Source organism: Triticum aestivum, chromosome 2B (genome assembly GCF_018294505.1).
Source record: "Triticum aestivum cultivar Chinese Spring chromosome 2B, IWGSC CS RefSeq v2.1, whole genome shotgun sequence".
Lineage (NCBI taxonomy): Eukaryota > Viridiplantae > Streptophyta > Magnoliopsida > Poales > Poaceae > Triticum > Triticum aestivum.
Window position 1 is genome coordinate 1,841,350 of NC_057798.1, and position 18,733 is coordinate 1,860,082.

General features: G+C 48.8%; 2 protein-coding genes across 3 annotated transcripts; one reads left to right on the forward strand and one right to left on the reverse strand.

Moving 5' to 3' along the window:
* The first annotated feature begins 5,008 nt into the window (after positions 1–5,008).
* On the forward strand, positions 5,009–9,502 carry LOC123039810 (disease resistance protein Pik-2). Its single transcript, XM_044462814.1, has 2 exons — positions 5,009–6,197; positions 7,219–9,502. Exons 1-2 carry the CDS (start codon positions 5,143–5,145, stop codon positions 9,245–9,247), a joined length of 3,084 nt encoding a protein of 1,027 aa, XP_044318749.1. The 5' UTR covers positions 5,009–5,142; the 3' UTR covers positions 9,248–9,502.
* A 574-nt stretch (positions 9,503–10,076) lies between these two features.
* LOC123039811 (disease resistance protein Pikm1-TS) lies at positions 10,077–14,578 on the reverse strand. Of its 2 annotated transcripts, XM_044462816.1 has the most exons (3): positions 14,467–14,578; positions 10,602–14,361; positions 10,077–10,499 (listed from the first exon to the last, which is right to left on the reverse strand). In XM_044462816.1, exon 2 carries the CDS (start codon positions 14,316–14,318, stop codon positions 12,567–12,569), a length of 1,752 nt encoding a protein of 583 aa, XP_044318751.1. In that variant the 5' UTR covers positions 14,319–14,361; positions 14,467–14,578; the 3' UTR covers positions 10,077–10,499; positions 10,602–12,566. The 2 variants fall into 2 exon arrangements, with proteins under 2 accessions (XP_044318751.1, XP_044318750.1); XM_044462815.1 differs by lacking the exon at positions 14,467–14,578 and having other exon boundaries at positions 10,602–12,567.
* Positions 14,579–18,733: the final 4,155 nt, after the last annotated feature.

Here is an 18,733-nt window from a genome sequence, read left to right on the forward strand (position 1 = left end):
GGTCTGGCATACCGCAAAACGGGACTCCACATGATACTGTTCATCTCCACTGTCGACCTCCTCCAGCCTCCACGGGCTACTGTTCATCCACCGTCGACCTCCTCCAGCCTCCACCTGTGACTGTTCATCCACGGGCTCCTGTTTATCCAGCCTCCACCGCACGCTAATCTACCAGCTACTGTTCAACCAGCCCTCTCCATGGGCTCCCGTTCAACCACCCCTCCACGGGCTACTGTTCATCCGGCCCTCCACTGGGTCGTCCTATTCATTCAGCCCTCCACGGGGTCCTATTCATCCAGCCCCAACCGGCTCGATCGATCGGGGTCCTGTTCATCCGGAGGCAACACCACGGGGTCCTGTTCATTCACCCCCACCGGGAACTGTTCATCCAAACCCTCACTGCACTACGGGAAATAGAAGATTTGCCGTCAGTACTGTTCTTTGCCGTCAGCATTTCGTCGGGCCAAATGGCAAAGACTAATTTTGCCTACAATGGCTGACGACAACGAACAACTGACGAAAAATCCATACTTTGCCATCTTTAGAAAACCATAAACGGCAAAGAATCTTTGCCATCTATGATTTTTTTACACACGGCGAAAAGTCTTCGCCGTCTGTGATTTTTTTACAGATGGCAAAGAGAGCTCTTTGCCGTCTGTAAAAAAATCGTAGACGGCAAAGAGAAAGCACAACACACGGATCGATCCCACAGAGCGATGACATGGCGTGATCTGCACTGCCCCCACCTGCCCGTGTCTCTCACCACGCACGCCCGACCCACCTATCCCATCAGTCTCTCTCTATCTTATCCCCAAGGCCCACCACGATCTCTCCCACGTCGACCCCATCCTTGCCTTGATCCCCATCTTCTCTGCCGCACACCCTACGCCCGGTCCAGGCCTCCTCCTCGTCCACTCCTCGTCAACCGGCACGGTCGATCCCGCCTCGCCGTTGCCTGAGCCGAGGATGGCGCGGGATCCTCCTCCTCCTCCCCTGCTTGTCAGCCCCCGCCGCTCGACCCCACCTCGCCGTCGCCTAAGCCGGAGGCTGCCGCTGGGTCCTTCTCCTCCTCCTCCCCGCCCGCGACCAGGCGCCTCCTCCTCCTTCCCTGCTCATCGACCGCCGCCGGTCGACCCTGCCTCGCTGGCGAGGGATCCTCCTCCCCGTACGCGACCCCATGGCTCCTCCCCTGCTCGTCAACCGCCGCCGCCCTTCGACACGGCGGCGCTGTTGCTTTGTCAACAGCTCGCCGGAGCTCCTCTGCAGCACAACCTCCGCCTGGTCGACCCCGCCTTGCTGCTACCTAAGCCAAAGGCAACAGAGGGATCCTCCTCCTCGTCCGTGACCCCACACCTCCTCCCGATCCAGGGCTCCATGGCGCCATGGTCAAATCCTCCCAAAGACCACCGTTCGCCTCCTCGAGCTCGAGGCCCGCTCTCGGATCTACGCTGGCAAGGGCCAGTTCATCCATTTTGTAATAGTTTTTTTGTGATGTTTCGTTCGTTCGCTCGTCTTGTAAATGGAGAACATTATATCGTGTAAATACTGTGATGATGGATATATAGTACTATGTAAGTAGAGTACTTCTGTCATGTAAAAATCCATTCTTTTGTCATCGCTGTGAAAGATTTTCCCTTCGCCTTCGGCCATCTACAGCCCCTGCACCTGTACTGTTGTTTCATTTTTTAAATAAAATAATTAGCTTTGCCGTCTAGGTATACGAGGATGACGGCAAAGACATAGACTAGCTGATGGCAAAGTACTTGACGCCATCCGTCAGCTCGACTGCTCTGTCTGTTGACATATTTTTGCCGTCTGGCTAGTCAGTTGACGGCAAACCCTATTGACTGACGGCAAACTCTTTGCCGTCATCCCGACAAATAGAAGACGGCGAAGTATTCTTTGCCGACTTATCTTTGCCGTCTGACTTTGCCGTCTGCTTCCTGACGGCAAAGTCTTTGCCGTCTGGAATTAGGTCTTTGCCATCTGTGATCCACATACGGCAAATTACCTGTTTCCTGTAGTGTTGTTCATCCAGAGGCAGCATCGATGGCGTCAGTTAGCAGCAGTAGCGAAGGAAACGCTCGATCGGGTTCAGTTAACAGCCATCGATCGATCGCTCGGGTTCAGTAACGTGTAGCCTGTAGTGCAATCGCTCGGGTTCAGTAGGCGAACACCTCGCTCGGTTTCAGTTAGAGCCCAACGCCTCACACCCACGCACGTGTGTGTACAAGAGAAACGCGCAAACCTCCGTGCATTGCTCGGCCCCAACCACCCACCGTAACCGGGAACACCTCGATATTTTCCTCGCCCTCGCTTCTATCACGGTTTTTTTCCGTCATGGACGGCCCAAAGAATGTCATGCAGCTGCGTCTCCGGCCCGCCCAGGACGAAAAGCCCATTTTTTGTCATGATTTTTTGTCATAGAAGTAGGAGCCCACCACATCTATGATGATACCGGGTTTTGTCACAATTATCGTCATAGAAGTTTCATAAGTATGACAGAAAAAAATCCGTTTGGCCCAAATGTAATAGATGTGTCCTTTCTTTGTAGTGGGCCCTTTTTCTCTTTCCACCGGCGGAGCTCGAGAGCCGCTCTGAACCGAAGATCTGCCTTCCTCTCTCACTCCTTGTCTTGGCCATCGGCGACGAGGGAGCAGGGGCAAAGATGACGAAGTGGTGGCACGACAAAGGGCCTGAGTCGAGCGAGAAGGAGAAAGCCTGAATGGGATAGGGTTTTGAAACCCTAGGTTTCCCCCTCCTTATAAACGTCTGACTCCAAGGCTCCACTTGTCCACAGAGGAACGGGCAACCTTTTCTATTGCCCCGGGAAAGTTTTTTCTTTCCCCTCTTTTTTTTACAAAAAACGCAGGCGACAATCACGGCGAGGTCCTCTTTTCTAAAGGGCCCGTAGTGGGGTTATCGACCGCCTCGGATCAACATTTGAGTCAAGAAATGCCTGGTCCCTTGGGAGAGTCAAGCTCATTGGCTATCTGGGCTCTCAAGAGACAAGATAATAATGGAGCCCGCCAAAGGTCTCACAACCATCGCTGCGACCTCCACCATGCTCGGGGGCTACTGACAGAGTCCTGTACCGAGGGTGGTTAAAGCCAAGGAGCCCGACCTCATCAATTAACCCTAGCAACATTATACACCATTGTATAAGGGTGCTAGGTCTGCTCACCGGCCGTGTTCGCAACATGCAGGATTGCAAAGGACGATTGGCGCATGACCCCTTCGCATTTAGGATGTAGACCGGCGTGCTGGCCCTCTGTTGAGGCTAGGTAGGACTACAACATGTTGATCGGCCGAGGCCGGTCATGACCTGATGGTGTGTCCGTCGGAGTTGATCGAGCGTGTTGGGTAAGTTTGTGCAACCCTGCAGGGAAGTATTCTATCTATTCAAATAGCCGTGTCCATGGTAACGGATGCTTGGAGTTGTATCCCGAACGATACAACTAGAACAGGATGCTGAGGCATAAGAAATGGTTATGATGGCTCCGAGATTGCTTTCTCGCAGGGAGTCGAGGAAGTGATCTCTGGACGTTAATGCTACAACATGTTTGCTAAATATAAACTGCTATTCTATACTCTTCTGAATGCTGCAAGATGCTTGGAGCTACTTGAAGATGCTAGTCTTCGATAGGCATAGGCTTTCCCCTTCTCTTCTGGCATTCTGCAGTTCAGTCCACATATACTACCCAACAATTAACTCTAGGAGGTCAAAATGACCTTCTTGACGCCCACGACTAGAGGAGGACGGCGCCATAGATCGCATCCATCATGTAAAACCCTATGCCTCTCCTGTATATATAAATGGAGGTCTAGGGTTCCTCTTGATCATCTAACCTCAGATATATGGGAGAACTCTCTGTAGCAACATTATACACCATTGTAACCCCTCGCATGAGGTATCCCTCCACTATGAATAACAGAAACCAACCTGATGTAGGGTATTGCCTCCGAAGGCCCGAACATAGATAAACCCCTCGTGTGACATCCGATCCATGACTTCCAGCTGCGCTTGGACCCCTACCAAGGGATATGAGAAAAATCTGCTCTGTCACAAGCCGGGTTTCTTTTTACTTGGAAGGCATGAAAGGTTTAGAGTAGGACTCGGTTCATGGGCAAGACCCGGACTCGGTTGTAAACCAGGGACCCGGCCTATTATATATAGAGGGGGGGTCCTGGGTCGTCTAAAGGGACAGACGTTTGATAGTTCTCGAGACCTAGGTAGCGAACCATCACCCTTGTAATTGAGATCATCATCATCAATAGCAGTCTAGCAGGAGTAGGCTTCTACCTCACCAGAGAGGCCCAATCTGAGTAAACTTGCATCTCTAGTTTCCGATCAACCCCATCCAAGGCTTCACCTAGCAGCTATGGCCTCAGAACCCAGTTCTCCTATGATGTCATGTGGCGTGATAAAACCACGACACCCCGGTCGCTGGCCCATCACTCAGCTAGAGGGGTGCAGGACGAGCGTGCCGCCCCCGCCGACACGAGCCGGAGCGCCGCCAGGAGCAGCCAAGATCGCTGCGCACGCAGCACCGAACGAGCAGAACTCGAACGTGGGAGCCCCCAACCACACTCGGGGAACGAAGCCTTTGCCCGGCGACGTGCGCCGGCGGTGGCAGGGGTGGAGGAAGCGGCGGGGTTGGATGCTAGGGTTCCCGCTGAGCCGCTGCTCCCGTCGAGTAACGCGACGCGGGGGCAAGTCGGGTCCACTTCTCATGAATTTGATCCGGTTTATATGAAATTCGGTCGGGTTGTTGTTTAATACGTAATTGATTTAATTAAAAAAAACCGCACAGACGTTTTTTTTTTTTTGAGGGACACAGACTTACGTTTTGAACGTATGCGGACACTGATGGTGGGTGTGATTTGGGGGAGTGCGCTGGAGATGCGAACGAATCGTCCTGACAAGTTCGAGTACTTTACTCTGATGATGATGAAGAGCCTGCATGCGGTAGTTGTTTTTGAATTTCGAGGTCCTCTCTCTCACCGTCTCCACCAAAAGGGAATCCCCCAAGCCCAAGGTCAGATCTAAGCTTAGCATACGCCCAAGCCACAAGCTCATCCATTCTACCAAAATCCACCGCAGCAGCAGCAGTCAGATCGGTCGAGGTAGCAGCCGCAGCAATGGTGGGGCTGGTGGTAGGCGCGTCGGTGGCCACCATGAATTCCCTGCTGAGCAAGCTGGGCAGCCTGCTGGCGCATGAGTACGCGCTCATCAGCGGCGTCCGCGAAGACATCCAGTACATCAACGACGAGATGGCCAGCATGCAGGCCTTCCTCGGCGACCTCAGCAACACCAGCGCCGCCGTCGCCCGGGGCCATGACCGCCGGATGAAGGACTGGATGAAGCAGATCCGCGACGTCACGTACGACGTCGAGGACTGCGTCGACGACTTCGCGCACCGCCTCGCCCACGACCCCGGCGGCGGCGGCGGCGGCGGCGGCGGCGGCGACGTCTGCTGCGTCTTCCTCTCCACCACCGCCTACCAGGTCTGGACCTGGCGGCCCCGTCGCAGCATCGCTTTGGCTATCGTGAAGCTCAAGGTCCGCACGCAGCAGATCGGGGAGCGGCGGGTCAGGTACGGCGTAGAGAACCCCACGAGCGGGGACGGCGAACCTCCCGCCGGGTTCAAGCCCGGCGACTACCAGGACCCACCCCTTGAGCTCATTGGCACCAAGAAGCCCATTGGAATGGAAGAAGAGATGAAGGATCTCGGTAAGTGGCTGCAGCTACCTCCATCCTCCCATGATGCCTCCTCCTCCTCCTCCTCAGATCCTGCATCCCAATCCCATCAGAAGCGTGCTGTGCTGTCCATTGTCGGATTTGGAGGGGTAGGCAAGACGACCATCGCCACGGCGCTGTACCAGGAATACGGCGTTCAATTTGAGCGCCGGGCCACGGTCACGGTGTCGCAGAGTTCTGACATTGATGCGATACTGCGGATCATACTCAGTCAAGTCATGCCGCAGTCCAAAGATGATATCGAGCAGCAAGGCGGCGGCAGCAGCAGCAGCAGTGGCGGCCCCTCACAGAAGAAGCGCCTCATGGTTGCCATTGGAGCAGTATCGGCCCGTATCATGCGCAAGGACCGCAAGGACAGCGAGAAGCAAGGTGGCAGCACGTCCCAGACAACCAAAGATCTCAGGCAGCAATTGGAGACGCACTTGGAGGAACACAGGTACACCATAATATATACTTTCTTTGATGTTGAGTTTGTGTGATCGATGTTGGCTAATTAGTTCATCACTAGTAGTACATTGTAGAGTTAAATATATAGTAACTACTCCCTTGTAGGAACATCAAAGTAGCTGGGTACTGATATTTAAAACCATTGTAAGAGGAACATCAAAATAGTACTCCATTATATTGTACCCCCTCCGTTTAGAGATTTCAAATGGACTATCACATACGGATGTATATAGACATATTTTAGAGTGTAGATTCACTCATTTTGCTCCGTATGTAGTCACTTGTTGAAATCTCTAGAAAGACAAATATTTAGGAATGGAGGGAGTAGAAAGGAACATCAACTATGCAGGAAGCATTAAGGGATATATACATAGTATTCTCTTTGCAAAACATACCTTGTATTTAAAAGGAAATGATCAATTTGGATGAAATAAATGTTTAAAAGGAAATAATCAATTCTGATTTGACCACACACAAGCAACTTGTGGACTATAGTGTTGAACATTTATCAAGATTGCACAAGCTTTGAATGTAAACACAGAAGAAGAATATGCCAGTTTCATACTTCACCTTTTCTTGGTCATAACTGAGCTATTGTGTAGTCATTTCCTTTGTGTTGAAATTTCAGTAAACAAATGCTAACATCCAGCGATCAGCGACTCTTAATCACTGTTTTAAATAGCCTATAGCACGCTATAGTATTTACAAAAGGTCTTGCGCTACGAGAATTTGGTCTAAACAAATGAACAAACATTTTAAATAGCGCGCTATAGCTCTGCTATAGCACGCTATAGCATTTGGAAGAGGTCTGCCGCTAAGATGCTTAGCGCGCTATTTGAAACTATGCTCTTAATACATAAAGTTAAATGGTATTCATGTACAATTGCCCCGTAAAGTTATGAAATTGCCGGCTATAGCCCCGCTATAGCTAATTTGGCGTAGCCCGCTACTTAAAACTATGATTTTACCTCTACACCGTATTTAATATTTAATATTTATTTTCATTGCAGTTTCTTGCTCTTAGTTGATGATGTGTGGTCTACAACAATGTGGGAGAAGATAAATTGCTCACTTCCTAGAAGGGAGAAAGGCAGTAGTAGAGTAATAGTTACCACACGGTTTCCAGCTGTTGCCAGTGCATGCACAAGAGATAAAGGAGATCATATTCATCAAGTAGTGGAACTTAGAGGGGACAAGCCTAAAAAACTATTCATGAAGGAATTTGTAGTTATCAAGGACAAGCATAAAGAATCACTCATGACCGGATCTGAAATTAGCAAGGACAAGCCTAAAGAAAGCCAGGAGAAAATTCCATCCAGACTCTGGCAAATGTGCGGGGGTCTGCCATTGGCCATAGTTACCATGGCTGGGCACGTTGCCTGCAATCCAGAAAAAGAGCTGAATGAATGGGATGAGGTTTGTAGTAAACTGGTGCCACCCTCCGGGAAAGCTCTTGGCCAGGATGGAGTTACTAGGATACTCAGTCACTGCTACAATGATATGCCTGATGAGATCAAGACTTGCTCCTTGTATCTATGCATATTTCCAAAGGGCCGCAAGGTCAGCAGGAAGCGGCTGACGAGGCGATGGCTGGCAGAAAGATTTGTCAGTGAGAAGGATGGGCTGAGTGCTGAAGATGTTGCAGAGGCATATTTCAATCATCTTGTGAGGAGGAAGATCATACGGGTTGCGGAGCACAGCAGCAACGGCAAGGCAAAGAGCTACCAAGTGCACGACATGGTTCTCGAGTACATCGTATCCAAGGCAAGTGAGGAAAACTTCGTCACCGTGGTCGGTGGCCACTGGCTCATGGCGCCACCTAGCAGCAAAGTCCGCCGTCTGTCCCTCCAAGGCAGTGACTCAAAACACAAGAAAACAACTGAGAGCATGAACTTATCTCATGTCCGATCTCTGACCATATTTGGGAGCTTGACCCAACTGCCTTCTAATTCACTGAAGTTTGGAATTGTGCAAGTACTAGACCTCGAAGGTTGCAAGGATTTCAGACCGCATCATGCCCAGGAGATATGCAAGCTGCTTCTACTCAAGTACCTAAGCCTTCGAAGGACAGACGTCGACAAGATTCCCAAAGATATTGGAAAGCTCCAGTATCTAGAGACTCTTGACATAAGAGAGACCAATGTCACAGAGCTTCCAAACAGTGTATGGCAGCTTGAACGAGTGGTGAACATACTTGGTGGAAACAAAAGAACACGGAAGGCACTAAAGCTTCCAGGGGATCTGAAGAAGGAAACGATGAAAAACATGCGCATACTGTCAGGTATTGAGATTGTGGAGGGACCAGCTGGTGCAGTGGCAGACTTTCATCATCTGACAGATCTGAGGAAACTCGCCATTTACAAGCTCAACATCAAGAAGGGTGGTAAGCTTTTTGAAGAACTGAGGTCCTTGATAGAGTACGTTGGTGGCTATTCTCTCCACACCCTGGTGATTGATGACGAGTCGTCTGAGTTTCTGAAATCACTTGGTGCTCTCTCTTCCCCCCCAAAGTTTCTCAATGCTCTCGAGCTGTCCGGCAAGCTGGTTGAGCTCCCACAATGGATCACAGAGCTGGAAGCTCTCACGAAGCTGACCCTCTCGGTGACGGTGCTCACTGTTGATGCTTTGCACCAGCTGAGCAAGCTCAAGAAGTTGTTCTCACTCACATTTTCACTTAATGCCACAACGCTGGACCTAGAAAGAAGCACCACCATTGAGGAGAACAAAGAGCAATCTGATGAGGAGATCATAGTTCTGGAAGGTGGATTCGAGAATCTCCAGCTTCTTCGCTTCTTGACTCCTTCTGTTCCGCTGATAAGTTTTCCAGATTCATTGCCGAAGCTTCAAAGGCTTGAGCTGCGGTTCAGCACGTTTGAGGGATTGTATGGCTTAGAAAACCTTAAAAGCCTCAAAGAGGTGCACCTCAGGGTGCATGACAAAGCAGGCGAGTTTACCAAGGCGTTAGTAGAAGATATGAAAACTGCGGCCAGGGAAGATGACAAGCATCCCAGAATAATTGTTGATGAGTATCATGAGTGAGAGTAACTGAGAAGTTGACATTCATTTTTATCCTTATTTCGTCTGGTTGTAAGCGATATTCTGTCCTGTTGTTCTAGTCCGTGTGCAAGATGAAGATACTACTATTTGCTTATATCTGGTTGTAACACCTGTAAGAAATATTCTGTTGTGTTATTCTAGTCCTTGTGCAAGATCAAGGCACTATTTCATTTGTGTAATTCTTCTAAGAAATATTATAGACAGGAAGTTATATGTCAAATACATCTATAAGGTATAGGCAGGAAGTTTGCTGTGGGAAATGGAGATAAGTTTCAATTATACAGAGCTGTCTGCAAAATATTCCCAAAACACTGGCATTTTTGCATTGGCACAAATATTGTGCTGCATAATGCTTTGGAATGTACTCTTGTTATTTGTCATGGGTCACTGTTTTTCTTTTTGATAAAAGAAGTGGAAAACATAATTGCTAGCAGAATATGCTCAGTATAACATGAATACAGAGCTGCACAGGACAAGGATAAAGCCTGGGATATTTTCTGTTGCTTGTGGCCGGAAGAGACTATCCTGCACTGCACAGGATGCTGACATGGCTAAGCAAAGCGGAGCGGAGCGATGCACATCTACAATCTATAGTTCAGAGTTCAGGGTTATTGAAGAAGTGAAAGAGATGCTCAAATCACTGTCATGAGTTCAGGGTTCCGCAAAGGGCCGCATCACATATACTCCCTCTGTAAACAAATATAAGAGTCGTTTAGATCACTACTTTAGTAATCTAAACACTCTTATATTTCTTTATGGAGGGAGTATCAACTAAGAAAGGTTGCGGTAAAGAGCTTTGTATCCATATTCATCCGGATTGTATCTTCAGAGTTGCCATTACCAATTTGAATAAAAGGCCACAATTCCAACTAAAAGAACATGAATACAAGTTTGGAAGAAACATCGCCATGTTACAAAAATATCTTGGAAGTTAATAAACGTAAGCAGATAGGTATATTGTAAACCGACGACCCGATTATTGTTGGTTTTAAAATGGGAAGGGAAGAATGTGGCATGTGAGCTGATAGACACATATGATGTAGACAATGAGATCCTAGTTCCAAATACATGGCGAATTTGATAAGAAGGCCAAGGCTCCAGACCAGTTGTACGTCCATGGCGATCAGATGCGAAGGGGCGCGTGCTGCAATGAATAATGCCATTGAGTTTTGCTTATCGATCTCTCTTTCCTGGTCGGGTGCATACCGTGCGAACCAGCCATCCATCGACATACCTGCCAACATAATAAATGGAAGGCAAAAAGTATATCAGAAAGCATCATTGGATATATCAACATGATGACTAAACGGGAATTCTGAGATGTGCACTAGCATACCCATGTGAATGCAGTCATTCAGAAGATCACACTTCTTCGATTTCGCTTCCGGCGTTGACAAATTCTGTTCCAGCAACGCATCTGTCAGCACCAATGTTGGAGGGGAAAGTCTCTGTGTCGCCATTGATGGAAAGCTCTATCAGATTAGCATGGCTGGCAGCATTTTCCCTCACAACGGCAACTGCCTCAAAGACACTGTCACTGGCTGCATACTTTGAAGAGTACAGAAGGATCACCGTGTTGAGGAGCTCAAGGAGCATGATACCTGATGGGACTTTATCTGCTGGCCCTCTGTACAGCTGCAGCTGGAGGTGTTTCAGATTTGGCATAGCTTTCTCCTGAAAGCTTACCCATGGCACACGACAATCAAAACAGAAGACCTCAAGCCTTGCAAAACCTGCACTGCTGGTGATAGTTACTTGTTTTCTTGGGACGGCAACCAGTTCTAGCGCAAGAACTCTCAGGCAGGGCAGGCCTCCGATTATCGTCAGATCATTCGCCTCTACTTTGCAGACCCTGATAACAAGAGTAGAAAGAGTGCTGAGCTGTCCAATCCACCCTGGAACTTTAACAAATCGTCCTGCCACCTTTAGCTTCTCAAGTTGGGGAAAGTTGGGGTACTCTGAAGGAAGTTTGTCGCTTGGATTGGAATCACCATAAATTGTCAGAGATTTAAGATTGCTGGACTTGCCTACGGAAGACAGCAGCTTATCATTCCGTTCCATGTCCTCAGGTTTATCATACAGGACTACCTCAAGCTCCCTTAATTCTGTCAGCTCGCTAATCTCCTTGATAGCACTTTCCGAGCATTCTCTGGAATCAACAGTGCCCATCACCTGCACTGACTCCAATTGGTTGATTCCTGCAGGCAACTTTACTCCGAAGCTACCACTTTGACCAAAATGCAGATGTATTAGTTTAGGAAGCTGAAGAACTTCCTTGGGAATCTCTTTCACTTGTGTCTGCCTTATATCCAGACTCTTCAGTTCTTGCAGTTTCCTGATTTCTGGAGGAATATTGCTGATTTGTGTCTGGCTTACATCCAGAGTCTCCAGCTTTTGCAAGTTTGAGATTTCTGGAGGGATCTCTGTGACCTGCGTCTGCTTGAGACTCAGGTACTTCAGCTTGATCATTAGGCATATATCAACCATAGCAGAGTTGTCTAAATCCTTGCAACCATGTAGATCCAACACCCGCACACACTTCAAACGCTTGAACAGAACCGAATATCTATGCATCAGCCCCCTAACCTTCGTCCCTATAAATAGGTATCGTAGTTGGTCAAAGGATGAAAAGTTATGTAATATGGACTCGGCAAGATATGACGTTTCATGCAAATGAAGAACACGAAGAGCACTTGCATCGCTAAACAGATCACCCAAAATCTTGGCACAGCTTTCATCCATTTCTCCAAATAATATCAAAGTTTGCAAGTGCCGAACATCCATTCTCATCTCCGGTTCTCTCAGTTCAGTCTTAAATTTTTCAGCAGACATTGCATTACCATCGTCTATGATTATAGACAAGTGACGGATTCCTGAAGGAATGTATAACGATCCCGCATTAGAGAGATGCAAAGTAAGGCACTCATGAGATGCAACCTTCAATGCTAAATCATGTAGCAGGTCATCCATAACAAAATACAGACGGCCATCGGTCTCTTTTTCTTTGAAAAATCCATGCATGACCAGATCATTTATATTCCTCAAGCCTACATCTTCAAGTGTTTGGTTTCCGCCAGCACATTGTAAGATATCTAATCCTATCCACAAGTTCATGAGTTGGCTGCTGCTGAAATGGAAATCTTCAGGAAACAATCCACAATAGGTAAAACATTGTTGCTGATCGAAAGGGAGATGGTCATAGCTAAGTGTCAAGGCAGCCATGTCACTGATATTGGTCTGTCTCTCCCTTTGACCGGTGATGATGGGATTTCTCTGGGCAATATCTGGGAGAGTGTTACGGTCACAACTCTGAAGAATCTGGGTAACGTCCATACGCACACACCGCAGTTGCATCTTGTACTTCTCCAGGTTTGCCAGGGCTGGCAGCAGAGCAGCAAGCGGGTAAACATGCCAATTTGCCTACAGATTCATGGTAGTTTGCAGCGTCGGACGTGTCATGGAGCTCGTCCTGGATGCGGAAGTAGTCAAGCTCGTCAACTAAGTTCCCAGCATTCTGCGCCGAGTCCCGCAGCTTCCCCAGCAGGTCCTCCATCGCCGCGCCACCGATCAGCTTGCGGCTAGCGGTTTCGAGCGTGGCCTGCACGAGCAGGAGTTCCATTCTCAGGGCCTTGATGTTGAGATCGAAGTTTTTGGTGGTATCCCAAGCCTCCAGCAAGCCATCGGAAAGGGGGGCTAGCACCTTGGCCACATCATGTATGATGTTACTCACGAGATCGTCCCTCCTGTATAATCTTGGCTCCATAATTTGACCGGTGATGACAGGATTTCTCTGGGCAATATGTTCGACAATCTTACTGTGACAACTCTGCAGAATCTTGGTAACCTCCATACGCACAGGCCACAGTTGCTCTACAATGTCCTTCATTCTTCGAGAGAAGTCAACCCTGTCAAACATCAGCATTGGTGCTTCTTCCGCGTGCTCTATCTGTGGTGAACCAGAAAGAGGTGATTTACCAGAATCATCATCATGAGCATGTGGGGAAGATGAGCAAGACAGGAATTGACCGAGTTTGGGCATGCATCCGCTGGGTAAACATGACAGTTTGCCTACAGATTTAGTGGTGCGCCGAACATCGGGGACAAGGTCGTGAACGCCATCCTTGGCATGGTTGTCCACAGCGACGGATGGGCCATGGAGCTCATCCTGGGTGCGGAAGTATACAAGCTCATCAATCAAGTTCCCGGCCTTGTGCGCCGAGTCCCGCAGATTCCCCAGCAGCTCCTCCATCGCCGGGCCACAGATCTGCTTGTGGCTGGCGGTTTCAAGCGTCGCCTGCACGAGCAGCAGCTCCATTCTCAGGGCCTTGATGTTGAGACCCAAGTAGTTGGTGGCACCCCAAGCCTCCAGCGTGCCATTGGCAAGGGGGGCTAGCACCTTGGTCACATCACGTATGATGTTACTCACGAGATCGTCCTTCCTGTATGTATCTATTGGCTCCATAATTTGACCGGTGATGACGGGACGAATCTGGGCAATATCTTGGACAGTCCTACGGTCACAAGCTTGCAGAATCTTGGTAACCTCCATACGCACAGGCTGCAGCTGCTCTACAATGTCCTTGCTTCTTCGAGAGAATTCAACCCTATCAAACATCAGCCGTGGTGCTTCTTCCGCGTGCTCTATCTGCGGCGAACCAGAAAGAGTCGATTGGCCAGCATCATCATCATGAGCCTGAGCCTGAGCCTGTTGGGAAGACGGGCAAGACAGTAGTTGACAGAGTCTGTGTAAACATTCTCCATGGTGGGCGGTAGCGTCGTAGGTGCAGTGGAAGTAGTCCAGCTCGTCCAGCAAGTTCACGGCCTTCTCCGCCGAGTCCCTCATCATCTGCAGCAGCTGCTCCATGGCGTTGCCGCTGATTTGCTTGCCACTGGCCAATTCGAGCGTGGCCTTGACGAGGAGCAGCTCCATTTTGACTGCCTCGATGTTGCCCCCTAAGCTGCTGCTGGCAGCCCAGGCCTGCAGCACGCCATCGGCGACGCGGGCTAGCGCCTTGCCCACCACCCACTCCGCCGCGCCGAGGAGCGCATCCATCCCCAGGCGTGGCGCTCCTCGTTGGTAAGAGATGTGCGAGGATCTGCATCCAGGAACCAAGAGGGATTCCCTCGTTGGTAAGTGAAGCCGCAACCCGAAAATAGGGGGAAAATCAATTAATTGCTTGCCGCCGCCGGAAAATACGTACCTACCGGAGAGCAAACACGCGCGGGGCCGCCGGTGAGGAGTGCCTACCGGATCTCGCTCTAGGCCGCCGGAGAATTGTGGAAGGAAGCCTTACTTGAGATCTGAACACCTCGACCTCGCATCAATTAATTTAAATTTAATTAATAAATGTATCGGGTCTGCTGCATATGTTTATTTTACAAAGAGTAAAATGCACTGGTAGTCATTGAACTTGCGAAGAGCGCTCAGTTTGGTCACTATACTTAGAAATACGGCCAATACGGTCACCCAATACAACAAGACGTGTTTGTACGGTCACTGTTGCGCGTATGCCACCCGTCGCCGCTCGGTTTGACCACGTGTTGACCAATCCTTGACGCCAGCTGGCATTAGGCAGGCGGTAGCGTGGTGTTTTTGCAGAATCCCCCCTGGTTCGCTGGCATTAGCCCAAAACTCCTTGCTTGTTCGGCTTCGATCATAACGAGGGGAGGAGGAGGAGAGCAGGGGCAGAGGAGGCGGTCGTCGGCGGCAGCGCACCATCTCCGGCCATCGAGACTGTGGAAGGGCCGGAGTCGCCCTGGAGGTGCGCCGCATCGTGTCGCGGCGGTAGGGGCACCGCATCTCCTCAGGATGGCGCCTGTTCGTCGACCAGATGGAGCTCCTCCACCGTACTATGGTAAGCCCGACGTACATCCGCCATGATTGGTGCTTGCTGTCTCCGATTCCGCGATTTAGGGTTTCGCATTGTGCACATGGAGTTAGGAGGCCAATTTTGAACGGAACTTTTCACAACATTTAAGCTAGGGTTTGTACCTGACAAATTGGGGTTTTTCGGTGTATGGCTTTTGGCTGACAAATTGGGGGCTAAGTGTTTGTTTGTAGGTCATTCTAAAGCAATTGTAGGCCTTTTAGATGTTTGAACATACTGTTAGGGTTTTAGGTTAGCAAAGGTGGTTGCTTGTAGGACAGATTTGTGCAGAATTGTGCTCTGTTTTCCTCTTTGACAGTTGACAGAACCGTGCTCTGTTTTCATCTGTGACAGAATTGTGCTTTGTTCTCATATTTGTAGGACCACGCAGCAGGAAATTTTCAGTACAATTTAACCATGGTGGATATTTCCTTGGCAAAGGTAGCAACCGTTCTTATGTCAATGGGCATGTGCTGTGGTATGATGATTTGGATACAGTGACATGGTCCCCAATCATGGTTGAGCACCTAGTTGAGGAGATTGGTTGGAAGATGGCAGGAAGGCTGAAGGTTTACTACTGCATTCCAATCCTAACCTTGCAGAAGAATGGCTTGAGAGAAATAAGAGGAGATGGAGACACAGACCAGATGATAACTTTTGTTGATCTTGGCCACCACTCATTCAGTCTGTATTTAGACCATGAAGACAGTCTGAATTCAAACAATGATGATGATGATGTGGTCAATTTCCCAAGAGTGCAGCTACCCCCAGTGTTTAGTCCTTCTAAGACAAGAGTTGATTAGTCAGAAAGTACTGAGGCTGTAATTGCAGAGACAGATGTTCATGTTGATGATGAAGGTGTAAGGCAGGAAGGTGAAGCAATCCCAATACAAGTAGTGTATCCAGAGAGCTCAGATGTTGATGTGGGTAATTATGTGTTTGCAAGGAGGGATTCTTCTTTTGGTAACCAGGATGAAAATGCTGCAGCTCCAGATGATCTCCAGGAAGCAAAACAACAAGGTAGTGATGAGCTAGGAGGATCAAGAGTATGCAAAAGGAAAAGCAGACAGAAAAGCAGTTCTGATTACATTGAAGATGCTGAAAGTGACTCAGATGACTCTGACTTTGATCCTGGAGCCATAGTGGACAGTGACTATGACATTAGTGATGGTGATGATGATTTGTATGCTGACAATGTAGACATAGATGAGCCTGTGGTGACAGAGAAGAAGAAAGAAGATAAAGGGAAGCAAAAAGTTGAAAAGGGAAAAGAAGCAGTGAAAGGAAATGAGAGAGATGGAGATAAAGCAGCAGCATATGATCATGAAGATGAGTTGTATGAATCAGAGGGTGATGACTTGTGGGCACCAGATTCTGATGATGAAGAGGTATTCATGAAGTTCAAGGCATTCAGAACAGAGGATCTTCATTGTCCCAAGTTTCATGTTGGTCAAGTTTTCCAAACTGTAGAGCTCTTGAGGAAAGCCATCAAGGAGTATTGCTGCAAAAACAGGGTAGATGTGAAGTTGCCAGTGAATGATAAGAAAAGAGTGAAGGCAACATGTGATGAGGACTGTACTTGGTATCTTTGGGCTTCATATGATAGCAGGACCAAGTGTTTCATGGTCAAGAAATATGTGGATGAGCACACTTGTAACAAGAAGTGGAAGATCAAGGCTTTCACAGCACCATTTTTAGCACCATTTCCATTTGTAGTACAAGATTCTCACTTGCATTACATATTGCAAAAGCATCACATACAATGCAAAAGATTGTCAGTTGACACTAACAACATTACCACATATTACCAGTTCATCTCCTAACATACTAGGCATCATTCCAACACTACCACATACTAACAGTGACTTTGTTATACTGCATGAACTACATATTGCATCTAGTCCATCACTTCTTCAGCAGAGAAACAACTATAAGCACTGCAACTACAATGAGTGCTGCCAACAGTGCCTTCATCATCACCAATATTTCATCTGCTTGCTGATTGCTCATTTGCCTTGGAACTCTTCCATGATTTCCAACTTCAAAGCCTTTAAGATCAACTGCACCTCCACCTGCATATCTTCGATTCCTTGCTTGCACCAGCTCTTCCCTCCTATCTTCTGCAGCTCCTAATGCATCTACGGCTTCATTGCCCACGAGAAACTGATTTTCTAGCAAATAGGCAATGTATTCCAACTCCCAATGCCAGAAATGGTCCTGAAGATCAAAAGAAAAGAACAAACGCCAAAAATCGCCATTACAAGATCCCAAAATTCAACCAAAATGAAGAACAGGGATGCACTCAACTTACACCAACAGGACATCTGTAGAAGACCCATCCCTCGTGCTTCTCCGTGCTGGAGAGATAGAACTTAACACGAGTGCGGCAAGAAGGGCATATGATGAGCGGCACCACCACCGAACAGCCGCCCAGCGAAGACCTAACCGAGCTTGCCGACATGGCGGAGTGCGAGGGAGAGGAGAGGGAGGCGCCAACTCGCAGGGAGAGGGCGGCGGCAAGCGGCAGGGGGACGCCGCCGGCAAGCAGCACGGAAGAGGGCGGCGGCACGTAGCGGGGAGAGGGCGGAGGCGACGGCGGCAGAGTGGGGAATTAGGGAATCCGCCACAGCGTGGGCTATTTCAGGGTGGTCGATGGATAATTGCATGCGCAGGGCTAATTTGCAGAAATAACCCTCTCCGCGCCGACGTGGACAACACTGACTGGTCAAACCGAGCGGCGACGGGTGGCATACGCGCAACAGTGACCGTACAAACACGTCTTGTCGTATTGGGTGACCGTATTGACCGTATTTCTAAGTACAGTGACCAAACTGAGCGCTCTTCGCAAGTTCAATGACTACCAGTGCATTTTACTCTTTTACAAAGCCTTGCTGCAGAGTAAACAACAAATATTGTGGTAGGTGTTGCTTAGACTAATCACGGTGGTGGGATAGTGGGGATTACTCACGGCGTTACATAAGGTCCAACTCAACAAATTTGATTATATGGCAATGATCTAATAAGGAGAGAGATAAATTGAGTAACATATCTAATTACTCATATTAATAATGAAGTGTTGCATGATTCAAATCACACATATGTTACCCCCATTATGAAGATAATAGCATATGCATGTTATTATTCGAAGTTACTCCCTACTATGAGTAACTTTATAATGGATGGAGGAACTAATCAAAAAGATTGGATAGGCCACGTCACCACGTTTAGGGGCACCGCACCCAACCCCAAGATGCGGGAGAGAGGGAGTCCCCCGCCACCGCCGTCGGCCTCCGGGCATAGCCCGGCGGCGTCCTCCGGCGATGGCGGAGGGAGGAGAAGAGGAAGATCGCGCGCCCGACGACTAGGTTTGGGGGCCGCCCGAGCGGGAGCGACGCGGGGGCTGTATATTTAAAATTGGGGGAGAATTTCACTTCCCCGGTCTCTGCATCAACTATGGATGCATACAGCCTTTTAAGTATGAGTACTAGGATTTTTAATCTCGATTACGCACCGAGCCTAGTCATCAATAAATGTGTGAGTACCAGAAAAGTCTGGTCCTCAAGAATAAATAGGAATCTAAATTCGCCTCCGTGAGGAATTG